The 22,818-nt window shown below is 46.2% G+C and overlaps 1 protein-coding gene across 1 annotated transcript in view; it reads left to right on the forward strand.

Moving 5' to 3' along the window:
- Positions 1-22,818, forward strand: part of WNT3 (Wnt family member 3) — a 50,807-nt gene that overhangs the window by 22,306 nt on the left and 5,683 nt on the right. Inside the window, exon 2 of the mRNA XM_035347928.1 lies at positions 14,969-15,210. Coding sequence (XP_035203819.1) covers positions 14,969-15,210 — 242 coding nt within the window. The remainder of the gene's footprint in view (positions 1-14,968; positions 15,211-22,818) is intronic.

Below are 22,818 nucleotides of genomic sequence, written 5' to 3' on the forward strand. Positions count from 1 at the left end.
TGAAGTTGCTAGAGGGCCTAGCTTGAGATGCAGGTCTGCTCTGGGCCCTGCAGTGAGGCTATCTGCTCTTGAGCTATCATGACTCAAAACCCAACTGAGACTATGAAGAAGGTGCTCAGAAGACAGACACTGCAGGACATGGGGGGGAACTGGCCAGTCTCCTAGCGTGGTGGGAGCAGATCCCAGGCCTCCACTGGTGTTTGCTCACTGTGGATGCTTCTGCAACATGCCAGGCAGAGCACATGAAAAATGCTTAAAGCTAACTGCTTTACAAAGCTTGTTTGGATCAAAAAGGAATGAAACAGATCCAGCAGAGGATGTAGGAAAAAGATGAATCCACAGGGGACAGAGGAATATTCCTCACTGCTCTTTGAGGGAAACACTTCAGCACCACATGCCATCAGCATGCACTGGGAGGATGTTCAGCATAGCCATTATGGGGAACACATGTCCCCTGCACTAGGGACTCTGGGATTCATGTGTGGTCTGTAGTTGTCATAATGTTATTTCCTATGTCCCTTCATGTGTAATAACTTAATGGCATTTTACCAAAAGCTGACTGAGGAATTAACTTCAGTTTAGAGGGGAAATAAGAGATAAGTCCCCCTCACACTACATCTGTATCCAAGCTTCTCTAACACTGCCCAAGCCCATTCACTTTATTTTGCTGCTTCTGACAGCACAGCCATTATAGATCAGCACAGAGGACCATTATGACAGAAATCCCACCAAAACACAGACCATCTGGGCTTTCCTTTTTTATGAAGTCATAAGACAGGGAAAAAAAAAAAAAAAAAAATCTCTTTGCAAAACCAGGCAGGTCTGTGTGCTGAAACCACTGAATTTGATATTTTTACCCCAAGGGTGAGAGATTCATTTGTACTGGCTCAAACTGTTCTTTGCAGAAAAGGGCAGGCTGGATCTGAAGACATCCAGTTAGAGAATCTGCAACAAGTGTTGGACATTTGTCTTTTTCTTTGACACTTGTGCCTTTGCATTTTGCTGGTCTGAATTCCTACTCGCCAGGCATTGTCTTGCCCTCTTCTGCTGGACAGAAAGTCTTAATCTTCCCGTTCTTCTCACTGTAACTAAATAATCTCTCAGAAGTCTTTCCAATAGACCAATCAAACTGTCAACATAAGCCACTGCCTCAGCTCACTGCTATTGCTCTTTTGTCCCCTCTCCATGTTTAACAGCCCATTTAGAACAAGGCGGAGGCATAAAACACTCTGGTTTCTGCAGTAATGGCTGCAACTTCATGTGCTCTTGACTGGATAAGAGAGCATATACTTGGCCAGAACTCAATGAAGGCAACAGAAGTACAAAACCATCCTTAGCATGTCCAAGAGGGAAGCTGTAGGCAACCTTCAGACCCTGGGAGCTGAGTAATCCAATTTCATAAACATGACACTGTCGTCTTCCCCCTTGGATGTCTTATTTAGCTTTACTGAATGTAAAAGGAGATGGTTGCATTTTCATGGAGATACCATTATACAAGGCTGCAACTTACAGTCTGCACGAGCTTCAACAAAGTACTGCACTGACTGCTACACAAGCCATCTGCTGTTAGATGTCACATTTGATATGCCCCAATAGTACATTTATATCACAATTTTGAGTATATGGTCTTGTAGCAATGGGAGTAGCATAAAGAGTGACCTTTTGTGAAAGCTGCAAATCGGGCACCAGCTGTATCTGCACTGTCCCTGGGTTGCTGTTTACAGGTTTGGTCAGTGCCAGCAAGTCATGACACCTTAGACCCTGTTTCTGGCTCATAACTCATCTTAGAGCCAGCCACTTCCTATCTCAGATCATCCTACCTCCTGTCTTGGTAGCAGAGAGAGGTATTGTCATGGCAAGGGGAAAGCAGAGTGCCACAGAAGGCAGCTGGGCAATCACAGCCAAGTGATGACCATTACTGGGGTCATTCTTGAAGAACCTTGACATCTGGCACCCTCCACTACCTTTTCAATAGATATTTATGAGCTTTTCATGTTCCAAATATCATTGCACTACCTAAGAGATGAATACGGAAGTTCAGATTAGGTGTCCTCCAGAGGTTATGCAATTCTTCGGCCTCATTCAGCTGTCTAGGTACCTAGACAGAAGGCACCTGATACAGTAAAGTCAGTCTAACAATTTACCCCTCTCAAAAGGGGACAGAACCAATGCTCCATCTCTCTCCCCTTTGTCAACACCTGGTCCCCCCTGCCAGCCATTCTCCCACACTTTCACTTGTGGTAGGTCTCTCCTCTCTTCTGATCAAAGACAAAAACAATTTGACTTCCTAAGTCATCAGAACTCAGCACAATTGAAAGTAAAGTCCTTGCCAGAGGGAACACCTGGGTAGGCAAGGCAGGTAAGTCATCCATTTTATTGCAGTTCAGCTACAACTTCTACAGTGAAAGCTGCATGACATGTTGGCAGAGGAGATGCAGGGATGTGGGTGTTGCGTGGGAAGTTCATACATGCAAGTGCAGCTCATCCCATGCCCACAGGAGAAAAGGATCTAGGAACAAAATGGAATAAAATAAATAAATAAATAAATAAATAAATAAATAAATAAATAAAGATTGAACTCAGCTCATATGGCAAAAATATCACTGCAGATCTGCCCTTGTTCAGGTCTTGGAGGTCTGCCCTTGGTGATTCTCCTCTGTAGCTGGTTGTCACTCAGAAAAACCCTTAGGCATTGAATTGTTTGGTCCATGGGCCCTTATAGTGACAGTCCCTGCCAGACCAGACCAAGGAGTGCACAAATGGTACCACTGAATTTCAGCCATGTTCAGGTTAATTCCTGTGTATTTCAGAGCTGGGTGTTCATTTTTGACAGGACTGTCTAAAGGAGGATGCTTCTCACAGATGAGAGCTGCCACCTCCATCCTGTCAGAAGGCATGAAATATAAATCTCTGCAAATAGACTAGTGTGTGAATTCTGTGTCCAACTAGCAACAGAGTTCATACGTGTTTAAATCTGAGGTTGTTTTCTCCTTGTCAAAATACAGTCTACTAGTTTGCCTTGGCAGCAAACACAGGGAACAGGCAGGTACCACTGAAATGCTGACCAAAAGTGAGATTCTGCTGTAGTTATTTTAGAGGTATTCATCATCTTGTGTCTTCATACAGCTGTTGAGGCATAGGGATTTGCAACCTATATAATTGTCCCAGGAGCTGTGCTTTCCCTTCCTTCTCAGTCCCAAACTGTGTTTCCTTCTCATGCAGCCTCTGCCAGCACACTCCTGCTTCACTCCCAAATATAACAGCTGTGCCTTTGAGGGTATAGATACTTTCCCTTCTGCCTTTAAATCTGAGCTTGTTACAGGTCAAGGATAGCAGTGCTGATGGGAAGGGACCCTCAGGGTCTGCAGTCCAGTTTTCTGTGGGGCAGGACCAACCCCAGCATCATCCCAATGCAGCTGGGTTCTTGTCCATCTGAACCCTACAAACCCCTTAGGATGGAGGACTGCGTCCCACCCCCCACCCCCCACCCCCCACCCCCTCCCCCCGCAAGGCAACAGCACCCTCCAGCAAGGGGAATTTTTCCTAATACCAATCTGAACTTCACAACCCAGCTTGTTATATCACCCAGTGCCATGGGAAGAGTTTGGCTCCATCAGATTTGCAACTTCCCCACATACATAGGCCATATTTAGACACCTTTCAGCCTTCTCTTGTCCATCCTAAACCAGCTCAGTTCCCTCCTTATCTCCTGCTGCACAACATGCTCTCAACCCCTGACCATCATGATCTTATCTGTTGGAGACCATCCACTTTCTTTACATCCCTAGTTCACCTAAAAGGACCTAAAACTGCATGCAGAGTTCCCCGTCTGGTGTCACCAACACCAAGAGAGTATAATAATTTCCCTCCGTGTGCTAAACCCACACTGACAAAGCCCAGTAAGTGGTTTGCCTTGTTGGTATCACGAGCAACCGGTGATTTGGGTACAAACCAGACGTGTTGAGCCATTTCAGTGGTAGGAATGATGAGTGAGCTCAGAAACAAATGACTCCCACAACCTCTACATCATTTAATCAACTGTTTAAAAAATGATTTAGTGCTGCAAGGATTTTAACCTTTGAATGGCTGAAGCACCATGGTGATGAAGACACTTTTTTCAGCTGGATGCCTCCATCTTCTTTTCTGCACTTGTTCTTCTCCTCAACCCCAAAATTCACAATCTTTGAGTGAGAGCTCTGCCACTCCTTGCATCTGCTCCAATTGCTTGCAGGTCATTGCCTCCTCCCATGCCCACTAGAGTGGATCTCCTTGGAGTGCTGTGCATCAAGGATACCAGGAAATTCCCTCTGTGCCCATACCCTGACCAAAAAGGAGTGATGTCTATGGCATCAGACAGCACCACCCTAACACCTGACTGTTTACTATCCCCCCACATTATGGCCAACTGCAATGGCCAATGTTTGATGGCAGGAGCAGTTCATGTTAAGTATCACGTGTGATAATTTTGGTTCACATCCGGCATTGTTGGGACCACCATGGGCTGTTATATCATGGAGCTGTGTGAACCAGCCAGCACACAGCTATTTGGTGACTCTGCTTAGCAGTCCTGAAAGTCCTTACAGCAAGACTAGCAGCATCCAAAAAAAAAAAAGAAAAAAACAACGACCATGGGTCACAGGTATTTCCATTTGAAGACATGACTCTCCAAACACCACCCAGTGGCATTTTTATCTTGTCCAAATGATGTTGGCCAACCAGCAGTTTCGGAGCACAAGGCTTCCTCTAGTACATTTTGTTCAAGCCAGACCCAGGGGGACAGGTTGCCTTGCATCCAGGAGCTACACAGCCCAGTGCTCACCGAGGGTTGTCTCCTACATCTGGAGGTGATCTCAATGGAGACTGTGGAGTGACTGTAAGTCAGTCCTTTCTACCAAAGATGGTCCATGATGTGCAATAGACTTCCACTGTCTGAGAGGGGGAACGTGAGTGTGAACAAAAGTCCTAACCTCAAAATCAGAGCAGACCAGTCTTCAGTGGGAAAATACCTGATTCCCAAAGCTTGCATACTGAGAAGCTACTTTATAAGGATATGGTCCCCTCCTAGAATTAGTATCCTATCACCAGGACATTGACCTCAGACACCGAAGTTTGCATCTCCTTGGCAGAGGTGGAATTCAGTCATCTTTCACATGCCACACACTCAACCCAAACCAAATGTGTCAGTGGAAGAGAGCATTGTTGCTGCTCAGTGCATGGGAGCTCAGCCAGGTCCTAGTGCTTACAGCCTCTGACTGCCTGTAAAATAGTCCAGCAGACAGAAGCTGAGGATTAGCACATTCCTACCTTGTGATTAGCAAGGGACATTATCTGCAAAATGCAGGCATTTGAGATGGTAAATACTATGCAGATTATTTGGTAGGTCAGTGGGTTATGGAAGAAAATACATTTGGAGATTAAGTGTTAAAATAACTGACCACACCATCAATGTGTAAATTTTACTTTCAGTTAAGAAACCTTTTCATGATATAAACCCTGAATGAATGTTTTGCTTCTGAGTGAAGTATCTTCCTTGCACCTGTAAATTTCACAAAGCCTGTGAGTGTGGATGCAGCTTATAAGGGGAAAGAGGGGAACCACATGCCACTCACAAGAGTGACTTTTTTTTAGAGTAGAGGAATAAAATAAATAAATAAAAACACATAGGAGAGCACTTTTTAGGAGGGATGCTTTATTGTTACAGGGCATCATTTGGCAATTTCTTCTAATGATTAAAAACATACAGTGGGAACTACATAAAATGGTGATTGATACTGAATGTAAACATGAATGTGAACACTCACAGAGGTCTAACTGAACTGAGCAGAGCAAGCTCCTCCCCTGCTACGTCCTTCCAATGCTCATCTTGATGTTTCCTTGAGTCTCATCCTAGCTTTTTCCTTCTCTGGCTTTCCCTTCTTGCCATATAACTATACCCATTGCCATTCTTCCCATTCTTATCTCTCTGGGATTAAATACTCAGAGGTTAAAGTAATTCTGCAGTCTGCCTACATGGCGAGGCTTCTCTTGCCTTCTCTGCCATTCATCCACTCACTGGCACTTCATCCATACTGCCTGAATTGGCCCCTTTTCCCTAGTGCACGAATACACTTTTTTTTCCTGCTGCAATGTTTCTGTCAACCCACCCTTTGTCAGACCCATCACCCTACTCCGATGCAGCTGGTAAAAGTCTGGGACATCTTGCTGAGTCCTTAGGAAACTGGCTGACCCCCCATCTCATAGAAATCAGAAAAAAATGTCTTCTTTATGTGTTGGTGTTGGGGCTGAGTATACTCATCCAAATTTGAGTGGTCCAGACCTTTCCAATGCAGGATTTTGTAAAGACACTTCCCTCAGTCCTTCCTTTCCTGACAGATTTGAGGATGAGACAATTTAGCAATCAGCTTTAACATAATGCTGCAGTTCATGTTCAGCCCAGTAATGCTCTAGTCTGGGCTGTCCCCTGGGTCACTAGGTCACTGGAGTACTCCCTAGATGGCAACATGACTGCAGCTAACAGCTGCGAATCCACCATCTCGGGAGTGCAGGGGGATCTTCCTCCCCAAATTTTACATGTCTGCAGTCAGGCTTGGTATTCGGCCCCTTCAGCCACGCAGACCCATACATGTGGTCAGAGGAATCACACTCTCCATCTCTCTTCAGAGGCTGCTGCTGGCCCAGGTATATTCTTTTCCTGTATGAAGCCAGCATCCGGTGACCTTGAGGCAAGTTTTATGACATAACTGGCATTTAATTTTTTCTTCACTGTTTTCCATCTTGTGCACTACTTGACTTTCCAAGATCAGGCAGTAGCTCCTAGGATCACAGAGCAGGCAGAACAGTTAGTTTGGCCTCTTCTGTGTCCACCAGCAGATGCCAGTGGACTGAGTTAGTGTCCCACAGCCCAGGCTTTCCCAGCTTGTTTGCTGTTAGGCATAACATCAGCAGATGACAGTTCACTAGTGCCCCTCTGTGATTTGGCAGCTCTTCATACTTAGCAGGACCTGATCCCCTAGCCTCTTGCAAAAGATATTTCACCATCTTGGACATTGTTTCCAAAACACACAGGTGACGGGCAGGATGGAAACATGCTCACAGAAAGCCCAGTGTGAATTCAGAGTGCATCAGCCTCTGCACACTTCAGCAACAACATGCTCATGTGCTTCATGCTGCAAGATTCATGGCAAGTAGCAAGAGGGCTTGCAATTCCTTCTTTAGTGAAATCGTGGTACTTTGCCCCACTTTGAGAAGCCCCTAGTGCTATTGTCATGTGTTAGTCAACTCTAAGAATGGCTTTATTGAGCTTGGCTGCTTTGTTACTTGCAATACTTTTGAGTGATAGGTCACGGGGAAATTAGACCATCACTCCAGAATGACCAGGCCATTTGGTATTTGGCCAACATGAATAAGGCTTTTTGTTTGACTTTGTGTAGATATAGTCTGTGATGTGTTTCAGTTTCAACATCAGTGTTGATAGCAAACTAAAATAAAATACTAGCCCTTCCTTCTTATTTCTCAAACCCTAAGCAGCCTTCTTTTTAGCATCTCTGTAGCACCTGAGAAATCATCATTCTGATATCTCAAAATACAAGCACATGCATCAATGATACCTCTCTCAGAGGATCATAATCATTAAGAGCTTTCCCCTTGTCTTCTTCTGGAAATAATCAACATTTCTCTGTGAATGGAGCAGGTTGCCAAATTTCTAACCAGTTGGTGCTATGAAACATGTGCCCCTAAACAACATGGGCTGGCCACCCCTGGCCTCTGCTTGAGCCTCCCATGGGTCACTTTCCCAGCACTGGGAAAGTCTCTCTGTCCTCCAGTGCTTGGAGGAAGGATTAAGCCCTCCTTGAAGAGGATCTCTGTAGCTGTAAATAGTAGACAATAAACTCATAGAACACCACTTATTTTTATGGACAATAAACAAAAATCGTATATGAGGGACCTAGAGGGATTGAAACACCCCAAGATGTTCCTTTGGGAGAGCTCCCAGATGGATACTTAGCCTATTTCTAAGCAACCATGGCTTTGGGAGAAACTCTAGGCAAACATTTGCCTTTGTAAAGGTTTTAGAAAGGTTTCTGGTCCTCAGGTGTGACTAAATTAAGGCAGAATCCTAATTGGGCAGAAACTGGCCTTGTGGGTTGCTTGATTTTGTGCAGATCATGCAGTTCATACAAGCTAGTTAATGAGGCAATTTGCAAACACACCAAGTGGAAAAAAGCCCTCTTGTTCAAGAGTTCACATCCCACTACCGTGTAATGTCTACAGAGCTTTTCAAGGGCTGTAATACAGCAAAACTACATCCATGCTCATGCCCATGAGACTTGCCATCATCTGGGGGATCAGCTTATAATGCTTAGGCAGTTGAACCTCTCTCATATGAATTTTCTGTCTGCTTTTTAGAGCTTAGCAATGACTGCAAAGTTTGGTGGAGAGTCTGCGGTAATTGTGATATCTCATACCAGGGGCGGAAGGGCCCACTCCACAGAAAAGCTCAAACTCAAGGCATGTTCAGCACAGATTAAGTAGCAGGTGATTTGTGAACAAAGACATGGGATCATTAATAATATCCAGTTCTCCAGTAAAATATAGTGTTCCTTATTCAAATTCTCTTGTCTTTTCATCTGATCTGCCTATTCAGTCAAGACTTGGCATTTCTCAAGCTCATATGTGCATATATATATATTGCATGTTTTTACTTGCAAAAATATCCCTCGTGCTGCTCTTGATCTTTAGACAAACCCCAAAATTTGTGTCTTACTCTATTCACAAAGAGCTGTAGTCAGCAATCTGCAAGAATTGAAATATTTTAATATTATACCAGACATAATACCCCCTCTAAGGTCAGGCAGCAGAATAGAGTTAGCAGCTGGAGGCACTTTGTATATAAGGGCTCCTCTGACAAAGTCATCTGCTGGGGGTGAGACCCATGAGCTAGGCTGAGCTAGTCAGACAGTTAAAAATGTAACATAACGAAACCAACAAGGTCTGGATGTCTGGCTGGAAAATTTTTGTTTAACATGAAGTGTTGTGACATCAGCTTGCAGTGCTTTTATACAGCCCTTTCTTACCTGGAAAGCAAGTGTGTGATGATGCCCCGGCTAGGAAGGGCAAAATACCTTCATTGGTAGCTGGGAAAGGCTCACACAGCACTAAATACAGAGAAAGAAACAGAATGAAAGCTGCTGTCTCCCAGTGTGCATTTCAATGTATCATCCCTACACCACAGAGCACTGTAAAATGGTGGGATGCCAGCCTGTACAACTGTCCATTTTAAGCAGAACATGGCCCAGATCTGGAAAATGCCAAATACATCTAAAAATGGTACAAAGAAAAATCCTTCAGGCAGATAAAGGTTTTCTCTAAGACAGCAGGTGGCAAAAAAAGAAACCTGAACTGTGATCTGCTTTTGTCCTGCTGATTCCTAGTTTTCCCAGTGTGTTATAGATGTTGCAGGGATCCATATGGGGGCACTGAAAAGATGGTAGAGAGCACAAGAAGAACTGACATTTGTCTTGTAATGTTATGCTGCAATGACTTTAGTTACTGTGGGAGGGTGGTTTAAAAGAGCCTCCTTTCTACCAGGTCCTTGGTGCCTTCAAGGATTGTTTCTAACCATGGATCTCAAAGAGCTTAGGAAAAGCACTTCTTATTTAATCAGTTCTGAGACAGAGAGAAACGGTGGCTATGCCATGTCCCTCAGCACTCACAAAGCAGACCCATGAACTTGGCTCTTTGTGCCGGTCAGCCCAGGCTTCAGGATAGGAGGCAGCCAAAGAAAGTCTGAGCTTCCAAGCTCATAGCACTCACTAATGTATGTCCCATAGGCCCAGTGATTGCTGTGACCTCACTTCAGCACTGGAATCACCACCAGCATCATCTGTGATGTTCACAACCACGTGTTTCTGCATGGCCCTTTTGGTCTGCTGGGAGCTCCCAGGATGAAAACACAAGTTCCTTTTAATGAGTTAGTTAAGGGAAATGTCACAGTGTTGTACAGGATCCCCAGAGCATGTCTACATTTCCATGGGAGATCCATCAGATGAGACAAGGAAGAGTTGCAATGTTGGGAGTGTCCAGCTCCTTAGAAGACGCACCCTTGGAGACGTGCAGTTCCATGGCCCAAAGCTTTCCTGCCCAGCTGGCCAGAGGGCTTTTGAGGTCCAAAATATGGTGGGAAAAAAATGGAAAAAAATGCTATGTAGATTCATCTGTTTTCAGCTGCTGAGTTTGGAGCTAGAAAGAGCTCCTTTACAGCACATTGCAGCAGCAAAATCCAGCTCCAACAGGCAGCCTGTGGGGCATTGTGCCGTTCTGAGGGCCCTGGGCAATGCAGCTTCCACTCTCTTGCAGGAGAAAAGAAATGTCCTAGCAGCTTTTGCTCTTGCTGGCAGGAAACCTTTCTTAGTGTTCATCCTAAAAATTCTGTAACATAAAAATTCCAAACATTGCAAACATAAAAATTTTATGTTTTGGTGCAATTCTAATCTGATCAAATCCTGCTCCTGTCAAATACTATTAGGTTAAATTTTTCTCATTACCATGTGTTTGTCCAACCAGTGGCCCACATAGATGCGTTTGTCAGTCCTTCCTGTAGGAAGGATGAAGCTGAGTGGTGGGCACATTATCTTCCACACTGAGGCAGTGCGAAGACATGAGTCACCTCTTCAAGGACGCACCTATCCACAAGGGTCTGCACAAGCCCATCTCCTCCCAGGGCTTCAAAAGTTCATCCCTGACCAATGGGAGTCATGGAGGGTCAAATCGAGGCTGCTGGATCCACTGCTCTGCTCACTCTAGTGCTATTGGATGGGAACAAAAGGAGTCACTGGCCTGACAGACAGTGTCGGGACTCCTGAGAGATTTAAGGGATTAAGCAGAGAAAGAAAAAAGGGATTTCCCATGTGCTTGCCATAGGCACTCATGCTCCTTGTGTTGTGCACTGTGCTCACACGCACACACACAAAAGCCTACCTTTATGTGCACATCTGTCCACTCACACTTGTACACGCAGGGATGAAAGGGAGTCCCCCAGACAGGCAGAGCTGTCTGGCTTTTATGGCTTCTGCCCTCAAGCATGCAAAATGTCTGGGTTGTGAGTGGATGCTGGGAAAATACGTTGCCTCCTGTGGGTAAAGCTGGGACCAGTGGAGCAGGGATACAAAATGGCTATTTCCCTTTAACACAATGGGAACTAGAGAAATGTGGGCTCCGATAGCAAGGAAGGATGCCAGCATGGAAAGAAAGACAGGGAAGTGTGGGGCCTGTTTCCCTGAAGGATTGCATTGGGTTTACCTGGTAAGGGTTTGGTAGCAGGGGGGCCTCTGTGAGAAGAGTCCAGCAGCTGCCCCATGTTAGATAAGGGCCAGCTCCAAAGGGACCTGCTGCTGGCCAGAGCCAAGTCAATGAGTGGTCTTGGCTGTGCCTCTGTGAGAGCAGATTTAAGGAAAAAAAAAAAAAAAAAAAAAAAAACAAAAAAAAAAAAACAGCAGTTGGGAGAGAGGAGTGGGAAAATGTGGAGAGAACCATCTACAGCCACCCAGGCGAGTGCAGCAGGAGGGCAGGATGTGCTCCATCCCCAGAGCAGAGCAGAAGATCCCCTGTGGCGTCCCCCTGCAGCCCATGGGTCCCACATGAAGCAGATCTCCATGCTGCAGCCCACGGAGGAGCCCCCGGTGGAGCAGTTGGATCTTCCCTGAAGGAGGCTGCGGCCCGTGGAGAGGACCACAGTGGAGCAGGCCCCGGGCCAGAGCTGCAGCTGGACAGGAGCCCACGCAGGAGCAGGGGTTCTGGGGGGAGCTGCCACCCACGGGAGACCCAGGTTGGAGCAGTTTACTCCTGATGGATGGACCCCATGGTACAGAGCCATGTGGGAGCTGTTCTTGAAGAGCTGCTGCCTGTGGGAAGCCCACACAGGATCAGTTCAGGAAGGAAGAAATCCTGTGGGAGGGACCCCATGTTGGAGCAGGGGCAGAGAGTGACTGTGAAGGCGTGGCAGAGTTGAAGCATTACAGACTGGCTACAACCCCCGTTCCCCATGTACTGCAACCATGTACCGCACGGGGGGTATGTAGAAGGGGGTTGTGTTTAGTTTGCCTTTTGTTTCTCACTACTCTAATCTGTCATTAGTTGGCAATAAATTTCATTAATCTTCCTATTCTGACTCTGTTTTGCCCATGACGATAACTGGTGAGTGATCTCCCTGTCTTTATCTCAACCCATGAGACTTTTTTTATTAGTATTTTCTTGTTCTGTTCTTTTGAGGAGAGAGTGAGAGAGCAATGTGGTGGAGCTGAGCTGCCCACTGGTGTTGAAGCACCCCAGGGATCAAATTTACCATCCAGATAAGAAATTAGGACAAGATTTTTGTTGGTGAGCAGCAGCAACACTAGCCTGCATGCATGACATGGAGCCCACGGCCAGCACACCAAGCCAGCTCACCACTGCTGCTGCAAGAAACTTCTGCCACAGGCACAGCCTTGTGAGCTCTGACACTGCATACAGACTTCACTTCCAACACTGCATAAAACAGAGCAGGGAATCTCTGAACAGATGAATCTGTCTGTGAGAGCAAATGTCTGGGGGAAGGCAACTCAAGCACCCTGTTTGTTTCCACCATTGCTGGCCCTGCTGGATGGATGATGAGGTTAAGATTACTCACAACTTTTGCTTGGAGCTGACAGGTCTTCCCAGCAATGCTGAGTCCTCCCTGATCAAATGTCATTTGGTGAGAGCTGGAAGCACAAAGCAGCTCTGGGAACCAGTCCTCATGCACTGCCCATTATGCTGTGCTGCCTCCCAACGGTATCTTCATGCCCCTCTGCCATGTGTCCTTCTGCCAGGTGTTGGAGATGGAGTCAGAAAATTATATCCTGTGCTCTGCCCTGAAGCGTTGGCAGCTGCAGAACTGTCCCGCTGTGGGGTTGCTGAGCAGGGGAGGTGCAGGAGAAATGGGCTGAAGTGACTTCTCTCCATAGGTGGTACCCTGGGATTTCCTTTTCATCCTACAATCTTTAGGGTGCAATTAATACAACCACTTACGGGTATCAAATTAGCTCTCTCAGAGCCATTGAGTGTCCAGTGCTGTCCCCAGCAAACCGACTTCTTACTGCACCTGCTGATCCTACAACAAGTTCTGGTGAAGATCCCCATGTTTCTATGGGACATGTCTCAGGCCTAGGCATCCTCCGGGGCAAAGTGAGACATGGGGTGAGGAAAACAGCAGAAGACACTCAGCTCGTTGGGGCAGGGGTCTCTGCCATTTCCACCTGTTTGTTTATCATACAAAGTAATGACCCTGGGAACTGGCTGAGAATTCTACAGCATATTGCTCAGGTGCAATTTCAGCATTTGAGCTGGGTATCAGGATATATTAGTGCAAATAGCCTCTCTGGCTGCCATGGCCAATTTGGGACTAACTGTTGAGTCATTTGCAACCTTTTGAAAAGTAATGTTTGGCAGTTGTTGAAACAAGCACACCTGCTTTACCATGAGCATTTCAGGACAAGCATAGGCAGCCATAGGTCCTATAAGGCAGTGGCATCTCTATCCTTGGTGGTTTTCAAATTCTAGAAGGACAAGGCCCTGAGAGACATAATCTAGCTTTAAAACTGGCCTTTCTTTGGGCAGGAGATTGGACTGGAGACCTCCTGAGGTCTCTGCCAACCTGAATTAACCTGTGGCTATAAAACGATTGATTAGCTCACAAGCATTCTTCAGGTATGAGTGGAAAAAAAAAAATATACTGGGAGGAATGGTTCATACCCCAGATTGTGATGCCATTCAAAGGGACTTCTACAGACTGGGCAATGGAACGGGAATGTCATGCAACAGGAATGTTGTGCAGTTCAACCAAGGAACCTGGGGAGAAATAACCCCATGAAGCAATGCAGGCTGAGGGCAGGCCAGCTACAAAGCAGTGTGCAGAAAAAGATACCTCATCTGGCATCCTCTGTTCAACTCTCAACTCCCCAGTGTAAGAGAGATATGGACATATTAAGACAAAGCTCTTTGGTATTTGCCCATGATAGCATCTGAACTGAGATTTCTGTACTGGAAGCAACTGAGCGCTTCATGTCTGCTCCTTTACAGAGCCACCTGCTCATTCACAGGTTTTACCACATGTACGGACATACACTGAAGGGGGCTTGGATGCTAAGCAGCAGTAGCTGCAGGACTATCCTTGTTTTTGTGTAATAGCAGGTATCTTTTTCAGCAGATAAGTCTTCACCCCGCATTGATCATTTCTGTACAAATAAACAATCTGATCCACGTAGTTCCTGCTTGGGAGCAGACAGCTCCTTAGACCAGTAGGAAAATATCTGGTCCAATCTGCCCTCCAGCACCTTCACCATGCATCTCCAGCCTTCTGTCTGGCTCACAGCTGCAGCTAGAAGCTTATGTCCATCAGGGTGGAACCGTAGTGGTTCAACATCTGCTGGGACCATTGAGAGACTCGACCACATGACATTGATATTGACTCCAGAGCGGCCCCTCTCCAGTAAGTGGTGATGAACTCATCATTAGACAGGACACTTCCCACACTGGCCAAATTTTAGAAACCCTCATGTCAGTGTCTCCTGACAGCCCAGCCTCCCCTTTGTACAGCTCCCTGCAGGGCATTTGTCAGATCCATCAGCCCGTTGGGGAAGTCTCAGATACTTGGGACCACTGTGAATGGCTCTAGGTGCTTCCATGTAGGGAGCTGAATCCCTCCGTGTCCACAAAGGATGATGAATTAATGCATGCACTTCTGCAGCCCAGGCTATCTTCAGGTGTGAAAGTCCTTCAGAGCTATTCAGTAGGAAGTCTCTTGTTTTCTTACAAAATCCCTCTTTTTCAGGACTCTCTCCCTGGACTATCGATTCATCCTGACTCATCGAGTTTCTCTGGGGACGGATGCAGGGGCAGGAAGAATGATGCCAGCTGGTTTCCCACCCCTCACATTGCTCTCTCTCCTTTGCAGGTCCCTCGCATTAGGCCAGCAGTACAGCTCCCTGGGGTCCCAGCCCATCCTCTGCGGCTCCATCCCTGGCCTCGTCCCCAAGCAGCTCCGCTTCTGCCGGAACTACATAGAAATCATGCCCAGCGTGGCTGAGGGGGTGAAGCTGGGCATCCAGGAGTGCCAGCACCAGTTCCGAGGCCGCCGCTGGAACTGCACCACCATTGATGACAGCCTGGCAATCTTTGGGCCCGTCCTGGACAAAGGTAAACAGCAAAGTCAAGGGCTTGGGGGGGGGATGCAGCTGCCATGGCAGACAGAGCTGTCTCGTTTCCATTTGGTTTTCAGCCACAACACACCCTGAACATCCATCTGGGAACACATTGAGACTGTTGGGAAAGATTCTGATGTCCTAGCTTTCAACCCTAATTCCTCCAGTTTCTTTCTTCCATAGAAAAAAATGATTTTCCCTCTCCTCTCTCCAAACACAAGTGCTTGCTCCTCTTCAGCATTTCCTCCTGAAAGGCCACCTTTCCAGATGCACAGATCGGGAACACTGGAAACATGTTGATGAGGTTTCAATAAGGTTGGAAATCCCAGTGAGGTCTGGGTGTTACACTGAGAAAAGTGAGATGTTGGGCACCAAGATACCTAGGCACCTGTAACACTAGCTGCTGACAAATGCAGTCTGAAAGGAGACTGCTGGAAGACTTTGTTATGAGAACCAAACTAGAAATGTCTTTCTGAAGGTGACTGCTCAAATGCAAGAGGGGAGGTATAAAAGCCAGGATGTCTATTGCATGCCTTCTCTTGACTCCATGCTGAGGGACAAGAAACATCGGCAGACAACATCTTGGTTTCACAGGTTCGTAAATACAACCAAAATCATTTCTAAAGCTTAGCTTAATTGGTGTCAATACACCCTGAATTACTACAATCCAGTGAAGTCCATGTATTCAAAGAATTCACATATTCAGATAAATTATTCTTACAGTGCTACTTTGGAAAGGGGAACCTCATGGTACAGACTTTTAAGAAGCTGGAGAAATTAGGGTTGAAAGCTAGGACTTTAGACAACTTCCTAATAGCCTCCTGCAGTGTACATAACTGAATCTTCACTACAAACTTACAATGTTCTGCATGTAAACAGTTTATTTTTTTTTTTCAAGATTCAACCTCCCAATAACAGTGCAGTTTCCTGCAGTATCAGTAGTGTATTTCAAAGAAAATGACTCATCTGGATTAAAATAAGATTCTTTATTGAAATGAGGATTGTGAAGTCACATTAGAGTGCTAACAGGGACCATGAGATTCAATTTCTTTGTGCTCTGCCAGGATGATTTTGGGATAACTGCTATTTACAATGAAACAATTTGTCACCAAGGCTTATCACACTCTAACTTGCTGCCTAATAAATACATGTCCTAAACTTCAGTGCTTACAGGATCAGAAATTCTTAACTTCCCTTAAAACTACCATAAAAAATTTAAGCATGTTATGAAAGAACTATTATAGCATTCAGGCACTGAAAAATCTCTCACCACTATTTCTGTCATCGTTAAAGCACTAAAAATTTGGATTTGAACCATCCTCCCTTTAATGAGCAAACTGAACTTTGAATTTATGAATAATATTTTAAGATTCTTTCAGCTGCAGGGACTAGAGCAAAACCTCATATGCTAACATGCCTCAACATTTCCATGCAGTCTAAGCTGACAAAATAAAATATCACCTATAGCTCCGAAACTCTTCTGACAGAAGAAAAAATATTGAGCATATTTGCTATACAGCTTTCCTGATCAATCCATGATGTATCAATAGTCTTATAGATTGTATTGCCAGGAATTAGCTTGAAAAACATGTTAATTCTCACATCTAACTAACATGTAAATAGAACGGTTAAAAATAAACAATATCATCCAGAAATCATGATACATCAAAGTCCAAGCCACTTGATTGTGGTTATTATTTACATTTTTAAAATGTGCTAATGTCTTTTCACTGCTGCCTTGATAATTAATGAGCAGAGAAGAGTTTGGATTCATTTCATCTAGGTACCAATGAGTAACCTTAGGTAGTACTTAGCAATTCCCAAGGTTTACAGCATGAGTAGCTGCAGAGAAAAATGCAATGTTTTCAGCCATTTTTCACAGCTGAATTAAAAGCTAATGTTGGCAATAAAAAGGTTTTTGTCCTGCCAATAGAACACATTGGCTGTGATGAACCTGGGGACCAACACTGCTTGTCCCTGCTGAGGAAGAAGTTGCTGGACACATCTGTTTTGTTCATAACATCACTGTCTCCTGGGCTGTAGTCCCACCTTCCCTAGCTGCAGCAACAACAAAATCGAGCTGTAAGCCCATAACCCCGAACCAAGATCTACAGCCCCCACCTGTGTGTTTTACACCCAGCCAGACCCTGAGCACCTGTAGTGATTATTGCTGCATTCAACTTGTTGACTTCCAGGTAACCACAGTCCTAGCCAGGACACACAGGGGGGTGCAACCCCACAAATTAAGAACCATTAATTAATAGTAAAGCCCAAACTATGATCACAATCATTATTGCAGTTTGCATTGCACACTAGACCAATAGACATCAAATAAGAAGCCCAAAATAGCCCGTATTTAAGCTATGATAACTACCTGGATGAAATCACTTCTAAGTATCAGAGTGACATTTAGGTTAATCTCATTTATTTCTCCCTTTGGTAGATTGAAAAAAAAAAAAATGGTATTATAGAAAAAAGCTTCAAAGGTGTACTTCTCACTATAGTAGCACAGAAAATCATTTCTAATACAGGTTGAAAACAAATTGGGGATAATGGTTTAAAGGAACTACGAAAATATTAATTACAGTTGCTTCCATTCAAGCAAAGCTTAGTCTAAAGAGCAGAACGGTGCAAGAAAACAAGGGAGCCATGTGCTGCAGCTCAGCTGCACGGACCCCTCTCATGGCACATAGGTTGAAGTCTCCTCTTGGTTGCTCTTGGCTTTGCCTCCCTCTGGGCACAACATTCAAGCGCTGGCATCCATCCTTGAAACAGTTGGAGGGATTCCTGCCCCTGGGTCTTCTCACAGCCTCCCATTACATCCCCATTTCGCCTCTTGTTCCAGCTGCACCATAGGACTCTAATCTCCTTCTGCACTATCTTGTGTGGCTTCAGATTCATTGGCATTACAGCACAGCAGAACCCCTGGGGGCTGAAATGCTCCTGTTCATGGGCTGCTGAGCACCGACCTCTGCTGAGGGCTCTGCCTTGAACAACCTGGTTTCCACCCATGTGCCACTGCCCTGCCCAAAATTCCAGCTCACAGAGGCAGCAGTAGCTGGCGAGCCTTAGATTTCCTCAGGCCACTGATTATCTTCCTTAGAATTTTCTTTTTTGCATGTCTTTTTCTTCTAACTTGGGCTACAAAAAAAAAAAAAAAAAAAAAAAAAAAGAAAGGAAAGGAAAGGAAAGGAAAGGCAAGGGAAAGAAAAGAAAGGAAAGGAAAAAAGAAACAAAACAAAATGAAAAGAAATAATAATAATAAAAAAGAAATAATAAAAAAAAAAAAGCAAAACAACCCCAGAAACTGGGGTAAGATGGTAAGATCATGTTTTTACAAGCAAATTCTCCGGCATGATTTATACTGCAGGTGTGCAGGTGTGCAGTCTGGGGCAGCTTTAGGACAAAGAGGGAAGAAAAACCTGCTTCCCTCTCTCTCTTCTCCCTCTCTTTTTTTCTTAAAATAAGGTCAGTTTTTATTAAAAGACAATGTCTGTTCCAGCCAAGTCCTACCCAAAGCCAAGGCTGAGCCAACAGCCACGTGACACTGCCGTGCTGGGACAGCGAGCAACAATTCCCCATGTTAGTGATGAAATCTGGCATTTTGGCTAAAGCACAGGGCCCAAAAGGAGCCTCTTGTGAGCACAAGGGGTGGGATGGCACTGCAGGCACCTGGTGACCATCTCCAGGACAGAGGAGAGGCCGCGGGCAGGGCTGGGCCTGCAGGACCAAGCTCAGCAGGAGCCTCAGTGGCCTTGCCTGCTTCTCCACCTCTTGCACACCAGGGGATCCGCTCTTCCCCCATCTCTTCAGGAAGCAGCCGCCCTTTGCTCACTCTTCGTCTCCAGGAGGATGCCGACAGCTCTCCAGAGGGTGCTCCTCAGCCCTGAGGCAGGCTCAAGCCCACTGCGGGTGCCACCGCTCCTTCGCTTGCCGTGTGCAGCCATGAGGAGCGTGACAGCAGCCGGGCCAGGTGCAGAAAGGCAGCTGGGCCTGGGCTGCCTTCGGGGTCCTTGTGCGTTCGGCTAAGCCCCTGACACGAGCTGTGAAAAGGCAGGCAGACCGCACCAAGATAACCCATGGCTTTTCTCAGCCATGACACTTGCAGTCATTTGCATCTAAACAGGGGTGTGTGGGATCAGGGGCCGTCTTGATATAAACTCAACAGCTTAAAGGGAGGGGGAGGGAAAGGAGAGAGGGAGAGAGAAAAATAAGCTTATACTGATGAGAAAGAGCTAAGCTTCCTCCCCTACTGTGAGGCAGGGCGAGCGATACCATCCCAGCACTGCAGTCGTTTCAAATTGCTGCACCATTCACACGCCCTTTAGCCATTCTGATCCGGTGGCGGGGGGCTGGGGAGAGCCATCAATAGGGATTTCCCAGCCCGGCTGGCGGGATTGGAGGGTGACGGCAGGACAGGGGAACATTGCCCCGTTGCTACGAGGTGCTCCTGGGGAATGCCAGTGCTCTGTGCCGTGGGTACGCTGGCCGGCGGAAACATTCTGCATTATGCTGGTAATACAGTGTGACACCGCGGGAACAATGGCAAATTGAGTGTCCCAGCAGGTAACGGGCCTGGCTGGGAGACAGTCGCAGTGGTGCACTGTCAAGATCGCTCTAATCCTCCCTCGCGAGCCCCTCCCCTGGTTCTGGGAACTCTGCTCCCTCATTTCATCTCTGGGAAATTCTCCCGGCTCCTCGCCCAGACCCAGGGGAGAATTTCAAGGCGACGCATTTGTGTTCGCTGCTCGCTCCCCGCCACCCCCTCCCTGCCCCAATGCCACTTGCAGGGGCTGGCTTGGAGGGGTTGGGGTCCGGCGGCCATCGAGTGGCCCCCGGTGCACGCTGTGGCACTGCCCAGTGAGCACGGTGCGGCCCAGCTGAGCTCATGGGGACTGTCCGCAGCGCAGCGCCGACAGCCACTGTCACACAGCCCTGTCCCAGTGCCACACTCTTTAAAGAGAGACCTTCGAAACACGCAGTGGCTCTTCGGCCTGTGCCCATTGCTTTCCCCTACCCTCAGGGTGCAAAGCAAAGGCATGTCAGCAAGCAGAGTGGTTGGTGTCCTCCCCCTCTGCCCTGAAGCCGTCCTGGTTTGAGGCCAGAAGGGCTCACAAGCTCATCTAATCTGATCTGCTTTAGATCACAGGCCACCCAAATAGCCTTTGTCAGGCTGAAAAACTTGAGTTAGATCAGTGATTTTCAACCTGTGGCCCACAGCCCCCAGTGGTCCCCCTATGAGCAGCAGTAAAAAATAACTAAGGCAAACAGGCTTTGCCTTGGCAGACAGAAGCTGGATCTCTGCTGGCATATTGGAGGCAAGGAGAGAATAATTTGAATTAAAGAAAGTGAAAACTATGGCACAATCCCACCAGCAAAGACAGGATTGAGCAGCCTTTATTTAGGCATTATAGATCTGAGCTCCCAACATCAGATCAGAGAGATGTTTCTTTGGCTGGCACATACCCATGAGTTGCCTCTTTCGAGTGCCTGCAAGAGGTGAAATTAGATCAGGTTGAGAAGCTTGATTTTTGGATGCTCCAGGAGCTAGATCGCACCTCAGCAGTGAAAACCACAGGCCAAGGAGCAAAAACTGGCACAACCAAGACCTCCCCAGGGCAGGAGGCAAGAGCATGACCCCTGCTCTGGGAAGACAGGACAGTCTCCAGGGTCTGAGACAGGGAAAAATTCTGGTTTCATCCCGCATCCACTGAATACTGTAAGCTACACCCATGAGGCACCTGGAAATGTCTCCTGCAGTGTACCAACACACCATCCATCAGCAGTGGTACTCAGAACATCCCAGCCTCTGACCATCCACCTTGAGCACAACTCTGCTCTCCTGCACATTGGGCCAGTTGGTCTCCAAGCTGCTTAGATAGCATCCAAATATCCCCATTGCTTCCCTCTCCTACCGCACACATTGCAGAAGATAGGGCTGGAAGCCATGTTTGAGGCCAAGATGAAATGTAAGTGAGCAGAAGGAAAGACACTTTGAAGGAGATTAAAAGAATTTATTAAAAGGTGCTAAATTAGCTGCATAAATTCACAGAGAGGAAGAAGAGAGACAAAGGCTTTGTGCAGAGAGTGCAGGCAGAGAAAACGGCCATCAAGGGCAGCCCAATTTTGCCTTGGGCCATTCCAGCACTCAAGGAGACATAGGCACTTCCACTATATCCATTGGAGATGTTTTGAGACAACCCTGTCCCAGAGGGAGAAGCTCTCATCTTTATGAGATGCTGTGAGGGGATAAAGCACGCCAGTGTCATTCACCAGGGTGCTGTACCTATGCAGACTTTGACCCACTGGGAAGTATAGTTCAACTATAGATGCTTTGAACCAGTGTGACCAAAAAATGTCCCTAAGGAAAAAATTGAGACTGAGATATTACTTTCAAAATGCTTGGAAAAGCCTGTATTTAGTACAGCCTTAGTGAAGTCAATGGTCAAACTCCTGTAGCTGAGCATTCAGGTCACTAAAGCAAGACCCCAGACTCCCAAGTCCAGGGAGCAAAGATTCATGTCACAGTTCTCAGCTGGGCACAACCATTTGCTTCTCCTCACTATTCCGGAGAGAGGAATCAAACCTAGGAATAAATGCAGAAATGGGTAGACAGACTGATGAGTGAGCAGACAACATGTTATGGAATAAGTAAACAAATATTGAAACATAGTAAAATGTCAGGTTTGCTCTGAAAAATAAATAAATAAATAAAATAAAATATCATGGAATAAATGCAAGAACCATAAAAGGCTACTTGAAGCAAAAACCAATGTGAGCTCAGGAACAAAGGATCTAAATTGACTGGGCTTAAAAAAAAAATGATTCAGGTTGAAAATTCAAAGAAGTTAGACCTTTGCCTGCTTTCAAAGGGCCATCAGTCAGAGCACCAGCATGAGGTGGCATTAAACTCAAAGAACACATGGTAGGAAAATGCCACCATTTATTTGTACATTTAAGAGCAGACAAGGCCATCCCCTTTTCCATCATCGAAAGCTAGATCTAGGTCTTCAATGGTTTTTGGTGGCCTCTCCCTGTTCTCTTCATTCATTCTTCAGACAATCCACTCACCTCTGCCTCAGCAGCACAGCTGCACGATGGATGCTGGGAAGTCAATCCTGCATTTAGATCTCCATGACCAGGTCTTGATGGACTGAATAGCTGTGAGATCTCTTCCAAAAAATGCTCTGCAATTTGGACCAAGAACAGCCAAAGACAACCTCAACAGGGCTATATTCATTTATAGTATTGTTTCTTTGATGCTTCTAACATCTCGTAAGTTTTGTCTGGTAGCAGGAAGCTAGGAAAATCTGTCTTGATGGCTTCACGCCAGCTACTGCTTTGGGTGTGCTATTCAGGAGATCCACCCGCACTGCCATCTGAGGGGTGCACTTCAGTATTGGGCTTTGCTCATTTCTCCCCAGAACAACTCATTGTAATCAGATGGTCCTCATGTTTCTGGAACCTCTCACTGGCTGAGGAAGGAATGGCTTTGGTGCTCAGAGAGAGTGCAGTGCAGCATGCAGCGCTGCTGGAGGGATTTCAGGGCACAAGGAAAAGCTGCAGCTCCTTGGCTCCTTCAGGAACTTGATGTGAGCTTGCA

The sequence above is a fragment of the Oxyura jamaicensis genome, chromosome 27 (assembly GCF_011077185.1).
Source record: "Oxyura jamaicensis isolate SHBP4307 breed ruddy duck chromosome 27, BPBGC_Ojam_1.0, whole genome shotgun sequence".
NCBI lineage: Eukaryota > Metazoa > Chordata > Aves > Anseriformes > Anatidae > Oxyura > Oxyura jamaicensis.